Source organism: Ochotona curzoniae, unplaced genomic scaffold (assembly GCF_017591425.1).
Source record: "Ochotona curzoniae isolate NIBS_2020 unplaced genomic scaffold, NIBS_Ocur_1.0 contig_2404, whole genome shotgun sequence".
Classification (NCBI taxonomy): Eukaryota; Metazoa; Chordata; class Mammalia; order Lagomorpha; family Ochotonidae; genus Ochotona; species Ochotona curzoniae.
Window position 1 is genome coordinate 3,703,066 of NW_024465451.1, and position 18,693 is coordinate 3,721,758.

An 18,693-nucleotide genomic window follows, 5' to 3' on the forward strand; every position below is an offset into this window, starting at 1 on the left:
AAGCTCTCGCCCTGCTGGCCTCCCTGTGTGGAAGCCCTGCCCTTGTCTGGTCTCTGTGTGAGATGTACGTGCCATTTCCTCTGACCCTGTGCCTGCACTTACTCCTGCAATGCTGGGACATTGAAGGGACTGGCTTATATACCCGGGTCCCTCCTGACCACATCCTCCTCAGCTAAGGAGTCCTTTTGGGGGCCAGTGCTGTGGCACAGCATGTGCAGCTGCTGCCTGCACACCAGCATCCTGTATCTGAATGACAGTTTGGGTTCCAGCTTCTCTGTTTCCCCTCCAGCTCCCTGCTGATGTGAATGCAACCAAAGGCGGCCCAAGCGCTCGGGCCTCTGGGCCTCTGACACCACATGGGAGACCGGGATACAAGTCCTGGCTTCTGGGGAGTGAGCAGGCAGATGGAAGGCCTCACTCTGCCTCTGTCTTCCTCTGTGCCACCCTGTCTTGCAAAGAAATCAATCTCAAGAGAAGTCCTATTTTGACCCTCTTGTGGAATCTAATGGCAAGAATGCAGCAGGTTCTCAAGGAAAGAAGTGCAGGTTCCTCTGGCTGCGCGGCAGCCTGGCTGAGGACACTGTCCAGTGGAGGTGACCAGGACGACAGTCTTCCCTGCAAAGCCCGGTGCTCCTCCTTTCTGCACTCGCACAGCAGTGTTCTCCAGGCCAACAAGGCTGGCTTCCAGGGCCAGCTTCTCCCATCACACATTTCCTATAATAGGCAGTGCTGCGAGAATTTCCGCAGGCGGAGGGAAGGCAGCCAAGGAACACTGACTCATCCCGACAGAGAACTTGCCTTCTGCACTTGGCCTGAGCTCCTCCAGCGTGCATGGCTCCTGCGTGATCACAGCCAGCAGCACCCACCTCTTCTTCCTTGCCCAGGCCTGCGCTCAGGGTGGGCGGGTCGGGAGCGGGGCCTGGGGCTCAGGGGTCCCCGTGGATTCCAGAGAACAAATGTCATCACTCTTCCTCACCTCCCTGCGTGACTCTGGTATGCTTCTGACTGCCCCAGAATTTCACCATACTCTACTGCAAGCCTCCACTCACTTCAGGTTCAGGGCCATCTGTGAACCGTGGACCGAGACTCATTGCTGTGGCCATTCTGAGCGAGAGAGGACTGGCTTATTCCAATGGGTGCAGCGTCTTTTCTTAAAGCTAAACAGGCACACAGCAGAATCGGGGCTGGACCAGGAGACACAAGAGTAGGGCATTTGGCATATTCCTAGAATACCCCACGGTCTCAGGTTCTTCCTGGAGCTCTTACCTGGTGCAATGAGGGGGTGGGTGGCCACAGTGGGTGCTGCCCGGCCGAGCCCTGTCCGGCCCTCCATGTTCCCAGGTGCACTGCCACTGCCATCTCCTTTCTTGAGTGGCTCCGTCACACCTTCAGATGCGCCTGGCTTGGCACCTGCAGGGGATCCCTGGGTAGTGTTTCTGCCTTGTGAAGGGGTAGATGTAGGCTGGCTGCCCCCAGGCGTGGGCTTCAGGGCCAAGCTGGGCAGCACAGGCTGAGTGGGGGTGGGGCCCGAGGTGGCCGCAGCTGGGGTCTGCTGAGTTCGGAGGGTCAGGTTCTGTACCTAGAAGAGAGGGGGACTATGAGAGTCCAGGGGATGAGGGAAAAAGCAATGCCACATGCTTCCAAGAGAGAGAAGCAGTTAGATGGGCCCAAATATGGCTGGACAGGACAGTGGTTTAGAATATGGAGCAGGAGGGGACGAATAGGAGAAGGGGTTAAGGCTGAGAGCAGGTGGGTTTAGAGGACAAGAAAGGGCCTTAGTGATTGGATCCATCAGCAGAAGGGGTTGTGGCCTATTGTGGGTTGGGGAGCCAGGTCTCTCCCTATCCTGACTCCTCCCTCCAAATGCCAGGATTGGATGCACACTGCTCAGAAACAACCCTTAGATATGGTGGAGCAGGGGGCTGCCCACACCAGAGAAGGCCAGCGCAAGGGTGAGAGTTACTGAGCAGGAAGGGCATTGGTGAAGGACTGCCTTGTCCTCAGACCAAGGTGAACTTAGATGTCCGCATGCTAATTCAACTTGGTTCCTGGCTCCCTCTGCTGGTTGTCCAGAGGCTATGCCGGACGTTAGTCTGCTTTGCAAACATTCATTGCTCTGGCCCTTCTTGGACAGGTCAAAGGGCCCTTCTCCACTGCTCTGGGAATTCACATGTCTACAGACATCTGTGTGCTCCCAACAGAAGGCAGGGACTGTTTTCCCAGATCCCAGGAGAACTAGCATGCTGTCTTGTGTATCCCAACCCACTTCAGAGCAAACAAGACAGTTCAGACGGGCTGAGATGGCAGGAGTCTGTGGGTCCCAGGCCGGCCCAGTTCCCAGCTTCTATCCTGGATGCCCCCAGCCTCTGCAGACTCAGAGCTCCTCCAGGGTGGGTGCCCCTCCCTGGCCCCAGTGCCCCTTGGCAGTGCCAACCCTCCCCCACCCTCCCACAGCAGGGAGTCCTCACCTGGGCGGGGGTGGGGGGCCGGGCAGGGGAGCCAGTGCCGAGTTCAGGCTGCACAGTAGCGACGGTGGCCGTGGGCGTGAAGATGAGCTGAGGGGACAAAGGAACAGTGCCGCCTAGGCTCCTAGCTACCTGCACCAGGTTGCCTGGCTGGGCCTGGAATCACAGGAAACGAGGTGCCTTTTACCTGCCCAACGTGGGCTCAGCTGCAGAACAAAACAGGCTAGCCAGGGAGCAGACCCTGGGGCAGGCTGGGGGAAGCAGTGCAGGGGTGTGAAGTGACAGCTAAACACCTGACAAGCCTGCAGCTCCTTCAGCACCCTCTGTGAGGGGGCACACGCCTTCCCAGATCACCCTGGAGCCACCATCTGCTCCTCTCCTGGTGAGCAAGGATCCTGGGCTGAGACACTGCCGGGGACTACAGGCTGCGTCTAACCCACTCCTGACCTTGGGACTGCGAACAAGACCCTCCACCGGAGGGATCACATTTGATTCACTCTTTTGAGCATTTTCTGACTGAATACAGATAGGGGGTGGGGTGGGTGCTGGTGCTTGGGACAACAGCAGAGGACTCAGATGGCCTGGGGCTGTGGTGGCGTGTGACTTTCACTTAGGGGGTGCAATCACGTGGCATTCTCCATGTGGCACCTCACCCCCTGCATCTGTGTGGCTGTGCTGCATCCTGACGGGTGCTCTTCCTGGAGCCGTGTGAGGACACACTCCCTGCGTGTGTGTCCTGCTCTGCGGGGAAGGCGGGCAGGTGAGCGGGATGCGGGGGTGGAGCTCGGGTCGCAGCACACTGTCCGTGGCTGTGCAGCTCTCTACACAGACGCAAGTGTGGTGCTTAGTGGGTGTGTGAGAGGCCGGTCCGGGGGACGCAAGGGGGATATCCTATCAGGAACTCAGGGCTGAAAACAGAAGTGAGAGGGTAGGACCAGGGAAGTCCCAAGTGCCAGGTTCTGGCCCCTGAAACACAGCAGGTGCGTGTGTCACAGCACTGTCATTAGGCTGGAGTGTCCCGAGGCCGAACGGGGAAGCTCCACACCCCTCAGACCCCTGAGCTCTTCCTACCTCCCAGGGTCTATGCTGCTGTCTTCCCTGGACATACTGCTGTTAGAGTCTGCCAGGTCCCCAAGGCGCAAATTCAAGGCAGGGGCACAAGGGACCCCAGGTGTGCTGGTGCTAGCCTGGGTCACCTGGGCCTGTGGGACAAGGGCTCCGTTGGGAAGACAGCGGTGGCTGCACTGTGCCCCGAAGCTGGCAGCCCCCTCTACCAGTGGCTCCTGAGCGAGAGGCGGCCAGTCCTTGCAAGATCCCACTTCTGTGGGACATGTGGATGCCCGTGTGGACAGGATCATGCAGCACAGACCTCCACATTGTCCAACCATCACGAATTTTGAGAAGTGCTGTCTGATAAGGGGACACCTCCGGCTCACATGAGGAGGAAGAAAGGAAGCATCATGGGTAATGTTATTCTTTCATCAGCCTTAAATCTCACACTTGTCCAGTCCTTGAGCCTGCACCAAAGCTGCCATTCAGCCTCCTGGACCCAGCCTCTCTACTCTGTCCCCATACCCATGGGCTCCCTCTCCACATTCCCCTGGCTTCACTGCTCGCATCCTCCTGAGCTCCTAGGTCCCAGCCCCGGTTGTGGCACTCACCATCTGTGCCCTCAGATACATCTGGGCTTGACTGGCTGTCAGGGCTGGAGCAGATGTGTTGCCCAGCAGCACGGCCTGCTGTGCAATGCCTGAGGCTGTCGCCGAGTTCACGCTCTGGGCCCGGTTGATGAGCTGAGCTGCAGCTGGGGACGCTGCCAGGTTGATCTGATGGTGCAGAAAGAGGTGCCGGGAAATGGGAGGGTTTGCTATGAGTGGCATCCATGTTCCCCACTGCCTATTCCTGTCCTGTCTTCTGCCCTTGGTTTACTTAACCTCACTGGGGACCACCTCTGGCCACTGGCTTTGGACACTAGTCGCCCTGTCCATCCTCTTCGCTGCCTTGTCTCAGGCCTAGGTGCAGAGACGCAGAAAGCACCCAGTAGTGTGTCTCGCTCTGGCAGGATGCCAGGAGGTTACTGATATAAGGGCTAAAGGGGCATGCATTCTTCAAAACTTTTTAATTTATACTTTATTTGGAAGGGAGAGATTCAAATGTTCATGATAGCCAGGGCTGGGTCAGGTCAAAGCCAGGAGTCCAGAACTCAGGCTGGGTCTTCCGTGTAAGTGACAGGGACCCAAGTCACCACCTGCTGCCTCCCAGGGCGTGCATGCACAGGAAGCCAGATCAGAAGTGGAAGAGCTCGGATTCAAACCAGGCACCCTGACACGGCATGTGGGAACACCAAGGGCTGTCCATCCACCCAGTGTCTGCTCCCTACCCACCTTCTTTCTTCTGGCATTAGCAACAGATTCCAGCCATGCTTCTATGTGCCAGAGGATTCACTTGGCTGGGGCCAGGACCTCATGAGCATCCCAGGCAAGGAGCGGGAGGACAACCTCCCCCAGGGCCCTGCGGTTCCCCAACTCTACTCACTGATGATGGCTGGGCTGGGGCTTGGGCGGACACACTGCTGCCGGAGGTGCTCCCCTGTCGGTTGGCCACCAGGCTTGCCTGGAAAGGAACAGGAATCCAATGACAGGCCTCCCCCAGTCCCTCTTGTGCCATCTCCCAGACAGGAGCCGTGGGCCTGGAATAAGAGAGGCACCCTCCAGCCTGCCTCATCTGAGTGGTCTTGAGCAAGTACCCAGCTTCCTTTTTCACGGGTGGGCATTACTGTGGGCCCTGTGCTGCCGCTGGCTTGCTGATGGGACTCAATGGGGCCATGCCCCAATGCTAAGCCATACCAACTGTCAGCAACTCCCAGTGCTGGCATCTCTAGCTCACGCCAGCCCTTTGCTCTGCCTGGTCCCTTACATGCACACACACACACACACATGCATATACAGCCCGCACACTGAGGTTTCTGTGCACTCTGTCTGTACTGCCCATCTTGCCCTGTCCCCTTGACCAGCTTTCTCATTGCTCCAGTGGCCAGTGGGAGGTGCTCTCTTGTCATTCGCTCACAGCAATTTGTTTCTCCCTCTCACAAGCGAGGTTTCTAAATATTTGGTTTCTTTGTCTGTTTTGGTCTTCCTGTTTTTGCTGTTTTTCCACTATAAACTCCAACACAGACAGACTCTGGGCTACACAGTGTCTGACAGGGACTCTGCTTAGAGAACGTGCACCAAGTGATTTACTGACTGAATGATGGAATGCATGAGCTCTTCTCAGCCACAAGGAGGGGGAGGATAACGCTGGGGGAAGGGCCTCTTCCCTGGGGATGCCTCAGTGGGATTCAAGGCCCTTCCCTGCCCACCTCCTCTCTGCCTGGCCACATCCCAGGGCAGTGCTGGGCAACCCCGTGACTCACCTGCTGCACAGCTGCCAGGCTCTGGAGCTGGGCACTGCTCAGGTGTTGCTGCTGCAGGGCTGCTGTCTGTAGCATGAGGTGCTGCTGCTGAGCGGCATACATCTGCTGTAGGTACTGCGCTGCAGTGCTGGGCTGCCTGTGCAGGGCCTGCTGGATCACCTGGGGAGGGGGGAGAGGCAGGGACCCGGGGCTATCTGTAGGCCTCAACACATGTGCCATTAGCAGCTCTCCCTGGCTGCTTGGAGGAGGGCACCTGCAGGACCCATGCCCCCACTGTAAGCAGCACAGGGCACATGCCTGTGCACAGAGCTTTATGGATGCCCACCTGTCTCCTGCGCACCTCTCCCACCTCCTCCCCGTGTGGCCTGGGAGAAGAGGGAAAGCAGCCCCTGGGCCTTAAGCAGCTCTCTCAGGAGAAGCCTCTGCCCTTTCACTTCAGGTCTCAAGTGCACTGCAGCTCAGCAAGGCAGGGAGAAAGGGAAGGAAGAAAGCTAGGAGATGGGCTCAGTGCAATAGCCTAGTGGCTAAAGTCCTTGCCTTGCACGCTCCAGGATTCCATGTGGGTGGGTGCCAGTTCTAATCCCACCGGCCCCACTACCCATCCAGCTCCCTGCTTGTGGCCTGGGAAAGTAGTTGAGGATGGCCCAAAGCCTTGGGACCCTGCACCCATATGGGAGACCTGGAAGAGGCTCTGGGCTCCTGGCTTCAGATCGGCCGTTGTGGCCGCTTAGGGAGTGAATCTTTGGACAGAAGAACTTCCTCTCTGTCTCTCCTTCAGATTCATTTTCATTAGAAAGACAGATATACAGAGCTTCTTCCGGGTTCTGCTCAAGTGCAGGATGCATTCTTAGCCCACTGGCCAGGGCTCATCTCCATCCCTTCTGCCTCAGGTTGTGACAGGAGGGGCACATCCTGATGTCCAGCTGCGATACACAAGCCCAAGGGGATGGGGAGGAGGGCTGTGGCCAGGGTGGGAGCTGATTAAGTTTGAGGCAGAACCGTGTGAAAGGGCAGGTCTAAGAGTGTCATGTTGGGCTCTTCTTTGATCAGGTTTCTCAGGCTTCCTCGCAGTCTGCCGTGGCGTCTCCCCTCTCCTGTTCATGTCCAGGTCTGAAGCCACGGAAGGAGGAAGTGCCTTTTCCAGCGGGTACAGAGCATAGCCACAAAGCTATTTAGCAAACATACTTCTCGGCAATGGCCTCTCCTTCCTGCCTGTGGCACCTAGAATTCTGACATTGCAGAGAATAGGAACACAAGCTCGGGTGGGAATGAGGTTCTTTTTTTTTTTTTTTGGTTTTTATCTGAATGGGGTTGAACAAGTCACTACTTTCTTGGTTTCTTGGAGCCTCGGCTTTCTCTGCTTTAGAGTTGTTCCTGATAACCACCATTCTCACAGCTGCAGCAGCAAACAAGTTTGCAAAATGCCAAGTGTAGTGCTGGGCATACAGCAGGTGGCAGTGCATCTGTGTTTGGAACAGTGTGAGGCACCTGGAAGGCCTTGATAGTGACACTTGGCAGATTTTAGGGAAGGTGAAAAGCTTCAAGACCAAGGGATTTTGGGGTGTTCCTCTCTGGTTCCGTTTAAAAATCTGCAGTTTGTTCCTTACAGAGCCACATGAATACGATGGTTGGAGCTGAGCTCTTTTCTCCGTGTCACTGCTCCTTGTCTGCCCTTTCCTCTCTTTCCCACTTACTCTCCCAAAATAGTTTTCTGGGATCCAAGTCCTCCTTTTGCTCAAAATCTTCCCTCTCTCCAAGCTTTCCTGGCTTGGTCCCATCTTGCATCACTTGTGAATGCTAACTATACATAAATCCATGTCCCCAACCCCAGTCCCCCAGTTTTATTCCACCAGGTGGTGCCATAACTTCTTCCAGGCCAGCCCTGCAGATGATTCCTGCGTCCGTTAGGCTCTTACCTGCACAGTCTGCCGGTCGGGAATACCACTGTACACGGAAATCTGGGGCCCTGTGTTGCGGCCACTTCCTCCACTGCTGCTACTACTGCTGCAGCCATTGCTACTACTGGAGCTGCTAGTGCTGCTGGTGACACTGGCGCTGCCAGAGGTGTGTGGCGCTGGTGACTCATTTTCCATGGTAGCACAGTCAGGGCACCCACGTGGCAGAAGAGCAGGTGGCCACTAGGAAGGAGAAGGCAGAGAGACAGTGCTCAGTAAATATGCTCTAGAATGTACACTCCAATCAGGCCTCCGTGCTTGTGGATTCAACCAATGGCAAGCACAAAAACTCAGGGGGGAAAACACTGCATCCACCCTGGACACGTACGGACTGGTTTTTCTTGTCGTTAACTCCTTGTACAATTCAATATAACAAGTGCGTGGCATGCACCATGCATTACTTAGGTATTTCAGGTGACTGAGAGATGATGTAAAAGCCCAGGGGAGATGGGCACAGGTGATGCTCCAATCACGGTGCCATGTCATGGCAGGTGCTGGGGTACCTGCAGATGCCAGTATCTCTGAGCGGTCCTAGAGTGCCAAGGGGTGACTTCACAGCCTGTGGTGAGGCCACATGTGATTGGAAGGCATGCGACACACCTGAGACAGGAAGGACAGGACCAGGCTTCCTGCAACAGGTGACATCTGGAATCAAGTCTGCCTGACTTCCAAGTCAACGCTCTGTTCATGCGCTGCACACGTGGCCAAACCAGCGAAAAGAACGGATTTCCTATCACGTTCTTCCTTGGCACTAACTTGGGCTAGCCCTTCTTAACCTCTTCCTCTTGGAGATGGAGAAACTGACCTTCAGAGAGCTCATTATCTGTCCATGTTCACAGGGAAATGGACAGAATTCAAGATCTACTGAGAATCAGAGTGAAAGAGGAGAATAAGGAGAGAGCAGAATAAAGTGAAGAATCTGTTTTGTGTTGTTGTCAGAAGAGCTGTGTTCATGTTAGGAGTCCCCGTTTCCTTTGTAAAATCCACACTGAGCACCCTCTGCCTCGAGTGTTGAACAGGATACACCACACGTATCAATTGGTTGGTTAAAACCCTGGGTTCTGATGAGGCCAGCATCAGTGCTGGTTTGAGTCCTGGATGCTCTACTTCTGATCCAGCTCCCAGCTAATACACCTGGGGAAGCAGTGCAAGAAAAGCCCTGCTACCCACATGGAGACCGGACGAGGTTTTAGCCTGGTTTTGTCCTGATGTCCACCTGGCCTTGCCCTTCCTGTTGTGACCATCTGGAGAGTGAACCAGAGAATTAAAGATCTGTCTCTCCAGCTCACATTTTCTCTCTTAACTTTTAATCTTAAAAAAAAAATCCTCGGGCCCGGCGCGGTGGCGCAAGTGGTTAAAGGTCCTCGCCTTGCACGCCCGGGATCCCATATGGGCGCCGGTTCTAATCCCGGCAGCCCCGCTTCCCTTCCAGCTCCCTGCCTGTGGCCTGGGAAAGCAGTCGAGGACGGCCCAAAGCTTTGGGAACCTGCGCCCGTGTGGGAGACCTGGAAGAGGCTCCTGGCTTCGGATCGGCATAGTATCGGCCCGTTGCGCTCACTTGGGGAGTGAATCATCGGATGGAAGATCTTCCTCTCTGTCTCTCCTCTCTGTATATCTGCCTTTCCAATGAAAAAATAATAAAAATAAATCTTTAAAAAAAAAAATCCTCAGGTTTTGGAGTCAGACAGATGTGGCTTTGAGTACCTGGCTCTGAAACTTTCTGGGAAACCCTGACTTGCCAATTCTTGATCTGTCAGGTGTGACTGTGAGAGCAGTCAGGAACACAATGCAACATGTGAGATGCAGTGCTCAGCTGGGGGTCTGTTCCATCAGGGAATCCCATGTAACCTACTCGGGTTCTCTACAGCTCCCAAAGCATTCACCCACTCCAGAATCTTAACAGAAGCACTCAGAGCCATGAAACCTAAAATGGGAGGGGCTGGCGTTGTGATGAGACACAAATATGGCTATTCCATATGCGCTTCGGTTTGTGTCCTGGCTGCTCCACTTCCCATTCAGCTCCCTGCTAACGGCCTGGGAAAAGCAGTGGAGGACGGCCTGAGTGCTTGGTCCTCGGCCACCCATGTGGTAGACTCCTGTGAAGTTCCTGGCTCTTGGCTTTGGCGAGGCTCAGTCCTGGCCATTGTGGCTACTTGGGGAGTGAACCAGCAGATGGAAGATCTCTCCCTGAAACTCTTTCCAATAAAAAGTCTTAAAAATAAAATTTAGAGGCTGCAAAAATGCCACATCCAAATGATCAAATTTCATCTCTTTTTTTCTTGTCACAATAATTAACACAAAAACAGTGGTCTGTTGTAACTCAATCCTTGTGGAGAAATAAGGACAGCACAGCATTCTTTTATGAACAAATGCCAACGCTGTACCAGCAAGGACAGCCACTGCTCCTCGGGCGGACGAGAGCCCTCCCTGAGCCTCCTGGGGGCCCCAACGGAAGGCATGGCCTGGACTCTTCTTACCTCTCTCCTTCCTGCCTTCTCTCTCCTCTTCCTCCTTTCTGGCTTCTGCCAGTCTTCTCTGCTTTGTCGTTTGGGTCTCATTTGTTTCTGCTTCCCCAGTCTAGCTCCTGACGCTGTCACTCTCACGCCCCTCCTCTCCCCGGGCGGGCCTCCTGCAGCACTCATGCTGGGCTCCCCTCGGCCCCCCATGCCCTTCTCCTGCATCCTGTGATTCATCCTGCGTGGCCGAGTTAGCTCACTGATGAGCCTCCTCTCCCGCACTTGGACCTCTCCGCTCTGTCCTATCCTAGTGGCTTACCCTCTGCATCGGGCTCTGTGGCTCTCTGTGACTTTGTGCCTCGTCACATGCTCCACTTCTCCCTTGGCTTGCTCCTCTTCCAGGCCTAGACAGAACATGGTCCTGCTGCTCTCATCTCCTCTGTTCTATGATACGCTTTCGACAACTACAGCTGTCCTTCAAGTGAGTGCTTTCTCTCTCTCGATTACTTTCTCTCTCTCGATTGCTCTCTCTCAATCACTCATGCAAAGGAGAGGGGGAGTTAGGGACAGACTCTTGAGTAGAGGGATCAGAAAGACGGAGAGAGACAGAGAGCCTCCCGTGTACTGGTTTGTGTCCCAAATGACCACAAAAAACTGGGGCTGGGCCAGAACTGAAGCCAGAAACCAGGCACCCAATTCACATCTCTCTCGTGGGTGGTAGCAATCCAGTTTCCTGCCTGAGCCAGGGCCTGTGTTCACAAAGAGCCAGGAGCCAGAGCTGGCGGTGGCATCCAGGCCCTCTGACATGTGATGCTGGCATTTTAGTTAACCACTCCTGGATTACCATTTAAACATCAGGCATTCAGCAACATGAGCCACACTCCCAAGGTTGTGCAACTATCCCTGCCAGGTAGTCCCAGAATTCCGTCATCATCTGAAGCAGAAATGCTATCATTGTTGGGAAGTTATTCCCATTCCCCTCATCCCTCAACCACCGCCCCGCCTCCAGGTCCCTGGGAGCCCCTTGCCTTCTCCCTATGAATTCACATGTTCTGGATATTTCCCGTAAGCCAACTTATGAAGTATGCGTCCTTTTGGTTCTAGCTGATGTCACTTGGCTTCATTTCTAGGATTTCGGTTAGTGTCCAAGCTTCGGCCATGCTGTGGCAGCATAGATGAGAATTTTCTTGCTTTTTATGGCTGAATGGTAACACGTACGTCTATGCACCTGTCCGTCAGCTGAGGGACACTCGGTCTGCTTCTGCCTTTTGACTGTTGGGAATGACGTTGCTGTGGGTACTGATCGGTGGGTACGCCCGAGTCTGCGCTCTCCTCTGGGAGGCTGCTGGACAGCACGCTCATTTCGTTTTTGATCAACATCCAGTTCTCTTTGTATCCTTTTAAAAAGTATTCCACACACATTAAACTTCCGTTTATATTTTATTTTTAATCGGCAAAACAATGATTACATATGCTTAGGGTATGCAATGCGATGTTCTGCTATATAACATTATACTCTGGAATGATTAAATCAGGTTAATTAAACCCATCTCCTCACATTATATTTTGTGGTGAAAACATTTAAAATCTACGTTTGGCAATTTTGAATTGTATTACTATTCATCGTAGTTGTCCTTCTGCACAGCAGACCACTGGAACCCACTCCTCTAACTGAAACTGTGTGCCTTCTCATCAGTATGCCACCTGTCCCCTCCTTCCCCTTCAAGGCCAACCTCTAGCAACTGTCATTCTATTTTCTACAAGTTCCTCTTTTCTTTTTTTTTTTTCAGATTCCATGTACAAAGATACTTCAAAAAGACCATGAAAATGTGCAATATGGAAAGCTGTAAGCATTTCAATTTTTAAAAGTTGTTATTTAAGCTAATTATATTTATTTGAAGGATAGAGTGGCAGAATTTTTTAAAATTTATTTTAGAGTTTGGTGCAATAGCCTAGCAGCTGAAGTCCTTGCCTTGTAGCTGCAACAGCCAGAGCTGAGCTGATCCAAAGCCAGGAGCCAGGAGCTTCTTCCAGGTCTCCCATGTGGCTGCAGGGTCCCAAGGCCTTGAGCTGTCTTCGACTGCTTTCCCAGGCCATAGGCAAAGATCTGGATGGGAAATGGAGCAGCTGGGATACAAACCAGTACCCACATGGGATCCTGCGCATGCAAAGCAAGGACTTTAGCCACTAGGCTATCGTGCTGGGTCTGAGAAATAATGTTTCATCCACTGACTCCCTTACGACACCAGGCAGAGCTGGATCAGGCCAAAGCCAGAGACAGAAAGTTGATTCTGGGTCCTCCATGCAGGTGGGTCTGACTCCAAATCATCAACCAATCCAAGAAAGCTCAACTGACCAACCAGAAACTTGGACACAAGCTGATCACACACACCACTCATCCCTGATTTCAATCTGTAAGAATTTTCATCCCTAACTCCTCAGGGAGCTGGAGAAATTAAACGATGGCTGCCTGGCTCCTCTCTGGGAGCTTTGCAATAAACATCTGCTTTTTTCCACCACCCTGATGTCAGTGATTGAATTTCTGTGTGTTGGATGAGTGGGTCTAGTTTAGGAAGTCTAAGGGCAACGCCTCCAACAATAGTTTGTGGGTGCTGTTCAGCAATATTACTTAGTGTCTTTTTGAGAACAGTCATTCTGGCTGGTGTGAGGTGATATCTCACAGTGGCTTTACTCTGCATTTCCTTGATTAGCAATGGTGATGAACATTGTTTCCTATATTTGTTAGTCATTTATACACCTTTTTGGTAAAATATCTAATCGCTTCTCGGCCTTTTTGGCTAAGATCAAGTGTAAAAATATCTGTGTAGGTCCTCTGCTCATGTTTTGATTGAGTTGTTCTCTTGGTACTGAATATTTGGGCCCCTTAAGCATTTGGATATTATTTGGGTTTTCGTTTAGCTATTTTACACTTAGCATGTATTTTCTCCAAGCCCAACAAGTGTCTTTTCACTCTTAATTATTTCCTTTGCTTTGGAGAAGCTTTTTAGTTTGAGCCAATCCCAATGGTTTATTCCTGCTTTTGGGATCATAGCCAAGAAACCTGCTTGGATCAGTGTCACAGAGAATTTTCCTTGTTTTCTTCTTGTAATTTTACAGTGACAGGCCTTTTATGGGAGTCTTTCATATAATTTGAATTTATGTATGGTATGAGATAAAAATTCTATTTCAAAGACTGGCATTGTGGTGTGGTGAGTTAAGCCTGGCCTCCAATACAAGCATACCATACAAATACATTTCCAGTCCCAGCTGCCCCACTTCTGATCCAGCTCTCTGCTGATGTGCCTGAGAAAGCAGCAGAAGATGGCACAGCCACTTGGTTTCCTGCACCCATGAGGAAGACCTGGATTAAACCCCGGGCTCCTGGGTTTGGCCTTCCCATGGCCTGGCCATTTGGGGAGTGAAGCAGGGAGGAGAAAAATCTGTCTCTCTCTGAAACTTTGCCTGTGACTCAGATGTATCTACTTATTTGAAGGGCAGGGTTACCAAGAAAAGGGAAGACAAAAATCTTCCGTTTGCTAGTTCACTTCCCAGATGGCCACAGCTGGGCTGATAGAAAGTCAGGAGCCTTTTTATGGATCTCCCACACTGGCAGGGAGTTCAAGCACTTGGAGCATCCTCTGCTGCTTTCCCAGGACATGAACATGAGCATATGAGCAGCCAGGACATGAACCAGTGCCCATATGGCATGCTGGCACTACAGGCAGAGGATCAGCTTGCTCCACCACTGTACTGACCACTAATAATTTTTAAAAATTGAATTGTACTTTTTTGCTTGTGACTATGCAGTGTTCCCAACAGCATTATTTAAAGAGACTGTCCTTTGTCCATTGTGTTCTTGGTATTATTGTCAAAAGTCAATTGACCATAATGCATGGCTTTATTTCTTGGCTCTGTGTCCTTTGTCATTGGTCAGGGTGTCTGTTTCTAAACAGCAACAGGCTGTTTGGATTACTCTCCTGGATCATTTGTGAAATCACTTCTGTTCTTGAGCCCACATAACTCCTCGCTAAGCTACCCACCAGGGTATCAGGGTATATAAAGCCCCTCCCCCCCACAACCACAGCCCCCACCTTGATCTTACCCTGCCTTCCCATGCTCATTTTTCCACCACTCATTCACACTGCACTCTCACTGGGATCCACATTATTCCAAAGGAGCTGAAGTGGTGGACCTTGCTACCTGTTATCTCTGTGGTTCACTGCTGTAGTCTGACACCTGCTACTCCCTGCCCCTAGAAATGCCTTCCTTCCATTTTTTGTTTTTTTTTTTTTTTTTTTTACTCAATCAGCTTCTTAAACTTTGAAAACAACCTGGGTCTCTGCCATGAAATATGTTCTGAATGCCATCTTCTTTATCTCTTTTCTTCTTCCTCCTTTTAGTAAGAGTCTAATTTCTTGCTTAAACTCAAGTCATCTAATTGGATGATTGCTTCTACAGAGTGGTACACTTGCCTCTCCTAGCCTCACAATCTAATGTTACAAACAGGTAGTGTGCTTGGGGTCCTGTCTGACTTCCCCACTGGTCTCTGAGCTCCTGCAGTTTGGGGATCATGTCATAGTTTTCCACATATACCTGGTACTTCATTCCATAGATGCTCATTAATCAGGATTCCTTGAGATGTACCATCTTACTCCTCATCTGAAAGCTTAAAATTTTCATCTCAAGTTTCCCAAACTAAAATAAAACTTAACCCACTTATTTAATTTTAGTATCATCTACGAATGGTATCTATACTACTACTAATAATAATAGTGATTACTTACTTCTTTGTCAAGCACTAGATGGTAGGTACTTTATATATGCTCATGACTTCTCTTACGGAATAGATACAATGTTCCAGGTCTTATCAACAAGAAACTTACCTAAGTGACTTATCTAAGATCATCACAGAACTGGGATTCAGTTCTAATTTGACTCCAACCCCAGTGCTCTCTCCATTGCAGCTTCTGTAACTTCACTGAAAATCATACCTTGAGCCACTATTTCAAGGACACTGGGCAAAATCCATGTCAGAGCATACCAGATATTCAGAACTGGAAAGGACTAAGAATACTGAATTGAATCCACTGATGATTAACTGCTGTCCTTTACTTATAAAGTATTCTCGCTATATAATATATATTTACATTATATGTGTGTATGTATATGTGTGTGTATATGTATACACATATACACCTATAAGCTGATATAGATTATATACAAATAATCTACAATCACTATATATATATACAATCTGAAGATTTACCTATCAACCAGATAAAGAAACTTAACACTACCATAATCTCCCTTGTCTTCCTTAAGCAAAAACTGAGGGCCAATTTTGGGGATCTGAGTGACTTACTCAAAATGATGTGGCCCCTCTGACTCTCACCCAATACCTTGGGGTGGGAGGGCACCTTCAGGAAACCCGCTGGCCTTATGGTAGTGAGGACTTAATCTACCTTAGAAGTGAGGCCCTGCCAGAAAAGGACACTCTTCTTCTCTGAGTAGAAGGGAACTTGAGAAAGAAACCAAATTACCCAGGAAGTGTGGACCAATAGAGTAGCTTTCACACTATTTCCCCTCTACTCCCCTCTTTTTTTTTCTTTATTGATTACACTGTATTATGAGACATAGTTCTATATGTACTGGGATTCCCCCCACCCCTCTCCTAACCCTCCCCCTATGATGGATTCCTCCACCTTGTTGTGTAACCACAGTTCAAGTTCAGTTGAGATTCCTTCATTGTAAGCATATACCAAGCATAGAGTCCAGCATCTTATTGTCCAGATAAGTTCAACAGCTTCTTGGGGAGACCTTCTCTGGTCTGAAGGTAGGGCCAAAAGAGTAAAATCCTGATCAATTAAAAGCCCCATCAGCAACAATATATAACGTTATGGAATTAATTGACATAGTATTGAGTAAACAATATGTTAAAATTACATGTAAGTTCTTAACAATATCCTGTGACTATTTCAATGACATTTTCACAATTGAGGTGCAAAACAGTTTTAGGAGGGGTGTGCAGAAAAATCTTTCATACCTTGGTGAGGAGTACTTGCTCTTTGTGTTTTACCTAGTAAGGTATGTGTGAGTCCATGCTGACCAATCTTTCCTTGTTGTTCTCTGCTTATCTATTCCAATTTGTGTGTGTATGTGAGTGTGTGTGTGTGTGTGTGTGTGTGTGTGTGTGTTTGGGGGGGGGGCTCTGGAGAGACCCTGATGGTCATTGCAGAGGGTGGGGTCCCAGAGTTGGAACTATGTAAGGACCAGAGAAAGCTCCTCTCCCTTGTCCTGAAGGAAGTTTACTGTTCTTCTGATTCTGAGGACCGCTTCTACTCCCCTCTTTAAAAGCAGCCCTTTGGCATCTTCCCCACTTCTACTCCTGTCTCCAGGTACTGCTGGAAAGCCAAGAAGGAGGCATTGGGATATCCCTTTATGTCCTGTCCTCGGTTTCCCCTGCTGGAAAATGTGGATTCTACGTTTCAGTGTCGGAGCTTTCTCCTCGACTCAACCCCTCCTTCATTCCTACTGTTATTTCTGACTTCTCTCCCTCTAACTGGCTCCATATTTCTTCCTCAAGGCTTCCCAGGCCTGTGGACTCCCACCAGGAACCAGAGCCAGATCTCATTCATGGCTGACATCCAAAACTGGAGGAAGTCTGTTTTTCGCTGGGTTCCAATGCTCTGTGTGGTTTTTCTGAGACTCTGCAGGGCTACGATTCCTATTTCATTCTCCCCTCCCAGCCACAAGGGACCACTTTGAGCGATGTGCTGACTGTAACTCGCGTGGATGCTGATCTTATTACAGGTCCCCGCTGCCCGCGGGCAGAGACCAGCAGCTGGAGAACGGTGTACGGTTCTGCCCTCCCAGGAGCCGTCCAGTCTCTGGAACACTAGGCCTTTGTCCCCAGGGTCGGGGAAATCCATTTACTGTGGATTACAGCTGTGACCAGGGCTGCAGGGAAGTGGAGGGAGAGAAGTACTGAGAACAGCTCTCCAAATGTAGCCTGAATCCCAGGGGTGAGGTGGGGTGAGGTTTTCCCTAATAGAATCAGAGCCTGACGGGAAATCAGAGACCTAGGCAGCCCCACAGGGCTGCTGGGATTATCACGCTTGTAGTGGTTTACACAGGAAGTTGGAAGAGGTTGGGGGAAGGGGTGCCTGGCTGCGACTCCTTAGTTCCCTCTGTCCAAGGGAAATCTGTAGGCCTTGGGGCCCTAGAGGAAGTTGCCTCACCTCCACACTGCTGCCAGGAACTAAGGATCCTGGTTACACCTAAGCACCCAGTGAGGGCACTAGCAGCAGTTGGAAGTCACCGATGCTCTCCCTGGAGCAGGGCAGCTGGCTTCGGTTCAGACCTCGTGCCACATTTCCTCCATGATGCCAGTTCTTTACAGGTTGCTGCTGTCAGTTTCTAGAAACCGAAGTGTCCCAGCGAAGGCTAACCAAGACAGAAGTGAAAGCTGTGTACGCTAGTCTCACAGTCCCCACAGAACTTCTCTGTGAAACAAACAACATACGTTTAAATGGATACACAGAAGCCTTACTATTGCCTTATCATTTATCAAAGGCCGGCTACAAGGACTCCAATATCTCTGTTACACACTGGTGCTTGCTGGTTGAAATGTATGAGGAAGAGAAGAAGAACTTGGTTCCTTCAGGAAGGACATGCAGTCAAAGCCATGTATGTGAGAGTTGAAGCACGAGGATGAGTTTGTCCAGACCTAGGCAGCCTTAGCTTCCTTGCTCCACAGTAGGGGTGGGGAGCATCCAAGCTGGGGCTGTATAAGGCCCTCAAAACCATCTGGACCTGCTTGCCAAGGCAATCTCAGGTGGGATTTAGGACTCAATAAATCTATAGCAGGCTGATTTCTAACTTGATTAATTTGGGATGGTTCTTGGCAGAAAAGAAATTTCCCATGCCGCTAAAGCAATGTGATACATAGCTTGCATCTTCTGGGGGCCTCTGATCCAACAGGAGCTATATCCTTAGAGTGTCACAGGGACAAGAGTGAAGGTATCACAAGGTCTGACCACCTGGTCAGGAGGAGGTCAGGAGAGATTCCAGAGGCAGCCTGTCCTGGCTGACCCCGTGTTTCTGCAAAACAGCAGAACTGTGGAGACAGCCCTAAGGAAGTGATTTACTGCCCAGGATGAAGCCTGACTGGCTTAAAATGGTCAATGAACTCAATGATAAACAAAGCATGCAAAGACAGAAAGACATAAAATGCAGACTTTTAAACATAACATCTTGCAGACGTCAAGGCAGGGGTTTTCAAATGGGGTTCCCCGGCAGCTCTGCAAAAGTACATTTTAGAAACTCTGGGATTGGGATTCAGCAGTTTGTGTCTTCCTAAGCCCTCTGAAGGACATCCATGAAGACAGGAGGGAGGCCTTGTTTTC

The 18,693-nt window shown here is 50.8% G+C and overlaps 1 protein-coding gene across 5 annotated transcripts in view; it reads right to left on the reverse strand.

The window, feature by feature from the left end:
- Positions 1-8,003, reverse strand: part of PHC2 (polyhomeotic homolog 2) — a 49,047-nt gene extending 41,044 nt beyond the window's left edge. The window contains exons 1-6 of one of the 5 annotated variants that reach the window (XM_040974174.1): positions 7,794-8,003; positions 5,878-6,036; positions 5,001-5,078; positions 4,127-4,291; positions 2,469-2,555; positions 1,267-1,579 (exon numbers count right to left, since the gene is read on the reverse strand). In XM_040974174.1, the coding sequence (XP_040830108.1) occupies positions 1,267-1,579; positions 2,469-2,555; positions 4,127-4,291; positions 5,001-5,078; positions 5,878-6,036; positions 7,794-7,970 (979 nt within the window). In that variant the 5' untranslated portion in view covers positions 7,971-8,003. Of the gene's footprint in view, positions 1-1,266; positions 1,580-2,468; positions 2,622-4,126; positions 4,292-5,000; positions 5,079-5,877; positions 6,037-7,793 lie in introns of all 5 variants that reach the window. The other 4 variants (XM_040974175.1, XM_040974173.1, XM_040974176.1 and 1 more) reach the window with 4 other exon arrangements.
- Positions 8,004-18,693: the final 10,690 nt, after the last annotated feature.